At 35.4% G+C, this 4,428-nt stretch overlaps 1 protein-coding gene across 4 annotated transcripts; it reads right to left on the reverse strand.

Annotated features, from left to right (window-relative positions):
* Positions 1-904: 904 nt before the first annotated feature.
* On the reverse strand, positions 905-3,803 carry LOC128188443 (uncharacterized). 4 transcript variants are annotated; one of them, XR_008244157.1, is made up of 2 exons: positions 1,825-3,803; positions 905-1,618 (listed from the first exon to the last, which is right to left on the reverse strand). XR_008244157.1 is itself a non-coding variant. In XM_052859496.1 (2 exons), exons 1-2 carry the CDS (start codon positions 3,610-3,612, stop codon positions 2,248-2,250), a joined length of 1,155 nt encoding a protein of 384 aa, XP_052715456.1. In that variant the 5' UTR covers positions 3,613-3,802; the 3' UTR covers positions 905-2,247. The 4 variants fall into 4 exon arrangements, 2 of the variants coding, with proteins under 2 accessions (XP_052715456.1, XP_052715455.1); XR_008244156.1 differs by having other exon boundaries at positions 905-1,648; XM_052859496.1 differs by having other exon boundaries at positions 905-3,248; positions 3,459-3,802.
* Between the last annotated feature and the right edge of the window lie 625 nt (positions 3,804-4,428).

Here is a 4,428-nt window from a genome sequence, read left to right on the forward strand (position 1 = left end):
TTTATTTGAATTTCATAAATAAATATTTTTTCATATTTTTCTGGGTTTTTTTCCTACTTTTTTAAGAGGCTGACCTTCACAAGCTTTTATAAGAAATATAGATTCACAAGGCAGTTCTAACACCTTCTGTTTTGATACCAAATTTAATTAAAATTAATTACTGCACTATAACTTTGCAGTCAGTCTCTCTTCACATGACATGTGTACGCAGTCATTTTCAGAGGCATACGTACTATACCATGCTATACGATGTTTCTATGTTATAGTAATGTGACATCGCTTCCGTATATGACTTGCAATCAAGCTTAACTGTATATTATGTTCTAATTCGAACTATCTCAAACGAACATAAAATATTTACAACCTTATTCAATCATAACAACACTGATTATGGGTAAGTGCTCCAAGACTAGCGCATTTATTCAATAAAATACATAGATACCGCGTTAATATATGTCGAATTCTTGGGACAAAACTCATTATCTGCAACAGAAATATTATAGCATTATGCATTTTATTAATATTTTGTGCAATCAAACCCAATACATGAATGATTATGTATAAGTGGGTGGGCGGGTGGGTGCAAAGCGTGTAAACAGCGCTAAGTCTTGAGCTCGAATAACTTAAAATCACAAAGCATACCAGTCATGCCCTAATAACTGGTCTAACCAGTATTACTACGCGTAAACCACCCTTAGTAAACAAACTATAAATAGCAAACCACGTGCTCGATAAAACGTTGTTATATCTTTCAACCTGAATTAAATATATTTATGTTCTAATTCGAACTATCTCAAACGAACATAAAATATTTACAACCTTATTCAATCATAACAACACTGATTATGGGTAAGTGCTCCAAGACTAGCGCATTTCGAACGTAACAAAGAAAGGGGAAAAGAAAAACTGTAAGTTATATTTATTATTGAACACATTCAAATATTCAATGACTGAGACACAGACATCAATGATTTTACATTTTCATGAACATAACCGTCTTTTGCGTTGTCAGAGCGCCACCTGCCGTGCTTCTTAAACAGTCTGTCACTCACACCAGCATTAGCAACCGCAGTAGCGCCCCCTGACCTTAAACTGTGAAGACCAAATTTGGACTTATCCACACCAACACTTTCCAAAGCATTAAGTAATAATTCCCTTGCTCTACTATAAGACAATGGTCCAGAATTTCTTAATTTATATTTACCAGATTTTTTACAAAATGATAACGCCCTGAAAATAAAACAATCAGAATCCGAAGCAATGTCAGCAATTTTCAAATACAATTGTAACATACCATACGGACAAGTAACATTATTTGTTTTAGAAACTATTACATTACTCCCAGTCTTATATTTATCTGTTTTACTCTTAGAGATATACAAAGAAAGATGGTCCTCATAAAATGTAATGTCAGAGCGTTTTAAGTTGACCAGTTCTGAAAAACGTAAAAAAGCTGCATAACTTAATAGACACATACATGAAATTCGAATGTCTGGTAAACTGCTACTTCCGGTCCCGTAACGATTCACTATTTGCTGTAAAATTTCAGAAGTTATTGGTTCTTTCTTGGTAACAGGTTTAGCACTTAAGCGGCGAGCTCCCTCCAAAACTGAAACGACTAATGATGAATGACAAGGATTTTGTGTTCCTGAAATTTCATGAGCCCAAGAAATGGCATAAAAGGCTTCATTAACTTTTGCAACAGAGTTAAATTGTTTTGATAAATTAATCAAATATATGGAAACGTTGAAATCAGAAGCAGGGAAGTGTTGCACTTTAGGACTTTGCGAATAACACCACTTTATCCATGAATTAAAGGCATACCGATATTTACGAAAAGTACTTTCAGATTTGGATTTTTCACAGAAGAACTTCAGGTCCGCCAAATTTTCCCCCGATGTCTGAATTGAGGCCCATTTTCCTGTTTGGAAAACATCTGAAAAATGTAAACACGGAAACATTTGTTAGTCCCTCACATTATTTTTTTTCAAATTTGACCATGTCGCTCTGTCCATAACAGGGACCATGTCAAAAACAAATTCCAAGACCATGTCACTAATGCCTAATATATACAACAGATACATACAAATGCACAATTCAAGCATCTAACCACGTCACTCAGTACAACAGTACTAGGACCATGTTCAAATCTGCTCATACAGAACAAAGTTTAACAGCCAATAAAGAACCATGAAATTTTTCAGTCCCAAATATACAGTTCTTAGACGTGCCTCTGCACAAAATACCTCATACATCATTAAACTGAATAACATCTGTTACATAACTTCTATATGTCATATCCGGTCCAAAAATCATAGACCAAAACGGCGCCGATGGCCAATAAGGAACGATCAAAGTACCTCGTGATCTGCAATACATAAGATGCCTTAAACTTCTCATGACTAAATGAATAGGTGGCACTAGCCAATTATTATCTGAACTCCAATCTTGAGAAAAACAATCAACTGCATCAGTACCAGGATTCCAGAACAAAGAGTTAAATCTAGGTAATTTCTTATTAAGATAATTTGCAAATCTGTCCACTGTATAAGGGCCCCACATATTATTCATAAATTCAAAAAATTCATCAGATACAGACCAATCATCGTAATCCACTAATTTACTTAAATAATCTGCCGTTTCATTCATTTCTCTGGGAATCCATGCAATATCTAACGAAATTTTTCTCTGCAAACACAAATGAAAAATAGAAAGAGCAATTACATGTAAATCATTTTTCGTGCTACCACTTTGGACAATTGAAACACAATTTTTACTGTCAGTCAATATTTTCACAGACTTCCCACTAAGGTTTTCTTTGTACGAAAATAAAGCAAGCTGAATTGCCTTAAGTTCTCGCCAGGTGGAACTTTGTGCACTCTCTACTTCTGAAAAATTACTGTGAAAGTACTTGTGTGTACCTGATAATTGACATACAGCTCCTGCAGCTACTGAACTAGCATCTGTGCATAAAATAGCAATTGATTTAGAATAATCTTTCATAAAACGACAGTTATACATGTCCAAATTCTTCGACCAGAACGAAAGTTCTTGCAAAAACTCATGTGAACTATCAAATCTAATCAAACTATCCCATGCAAATCGGGACTCGATAATTTCATAACACTTTCTTGTCATAAGTCTACTAATGTTACCGATCACTGGTAGTTTTTTGTCATCGTCCGAATCAGAGGCGATGTCGTTGTGCTCATATTGATGAACTGTGGCCCACCCTGCTGGAGAATTGTCTGCTATACGGATAAGTTTATTTCGTTTAGACAACTTTGTTATGATGCTATCGAATGCTTCACACTCACTCTTAGATTTTACTTTTTTCTTTAACTTTTGCAAATCTGCGATGATTTCTTCATTGAATTCAAACTGTATTTTATTGCCCGGACTCTTTAATGAAGACGCTATATCTTTTTTAAGTTTTTTCTCTAAATCGATATCTCTACCTTCTTGGCTGTCCAAAAGCTCCTTCTTGAACGAGTTTAGCGAAGAATCCAAGTAACACTTAAATAGGTTGAAAGTGTCCGTTATATCGGCGGCTGGAGTTGAAGAACTCTTGTCGGTGTCCCCGCCCAACAAACCGCTATCAGAGTCCGACATTGCAAAGCGTGTAAACAGCGCTAAGTCTTGAGCTCGAATAACTTAAAATCACAAAGCATACCAGTCATGCCCTAATAACTGGTCTAACCAGTATTACTACGCGTAAACCACCCTTAGTAAACAAACTATAAATAGCAAACCACGTGCTCGATAAAACGTTGTTATATCTTTCAACCTGAATTAAATATATTTATTTTCTTATTTGAGTACATTTGGTCTCAAGTTTCCAATATTTTTACGACAAATAAACAGTTCAATCATAGCACAACCAAGGTAACTCCATCGAGGGAACATTGTGCTATTTTTAGATCTTGGAAAATCCCCAACATTCGATAATGGCGGAGGTGTCGAAGAAGGCACATTATATTAAAACAAGTAGTAATTGCCCCTCAATTTATGCATTTAATACCGATTTATAATCCAAGTTTCAATATATCTCAATCATAAGTACAATCCTTTAACCGTTAAACACTTTCCCCCTTGCTGAGATCGATGTCGATCGAAGTAAGCGACGCTCTCTGCGGGTGCAAACGTTTTTATGAAGATTGAACGAAATAACAACAACTTTACATTTACTTATCACTGTTAGGATCTGAAAGAATTGGGAAAAGATTTTTTGCTTATAATACATGTAAGTATGCATAGCGGAAAGCATGGCGGCACTGCGGCACTGTGTGATGCATGGCGGGGGCCAGTATACCTCTACGCAAAAACGGCCTAGCGAAAACACTGCATTTAATATTCATTCGCGTAAAACTTGAAGTTTATTTAAATAAGGTCAATTCATATTGGTTACAATAACATAAGTAATAATAA

The sequence above is a fragment of the Crassostrea angulata genome, chromosome 6 (genome assembly GCF_025612915.1).
Source record: "Crassostrea angulata isolate pt1a10 chromosome 6, ASM2561291v2, whole genome shotgun sequence".
NCBI lineage: Eukaryota > Metazoa > Mollusca > Bivalvia > Ostreida > Ostreidae > Magallana > Magallana angulata.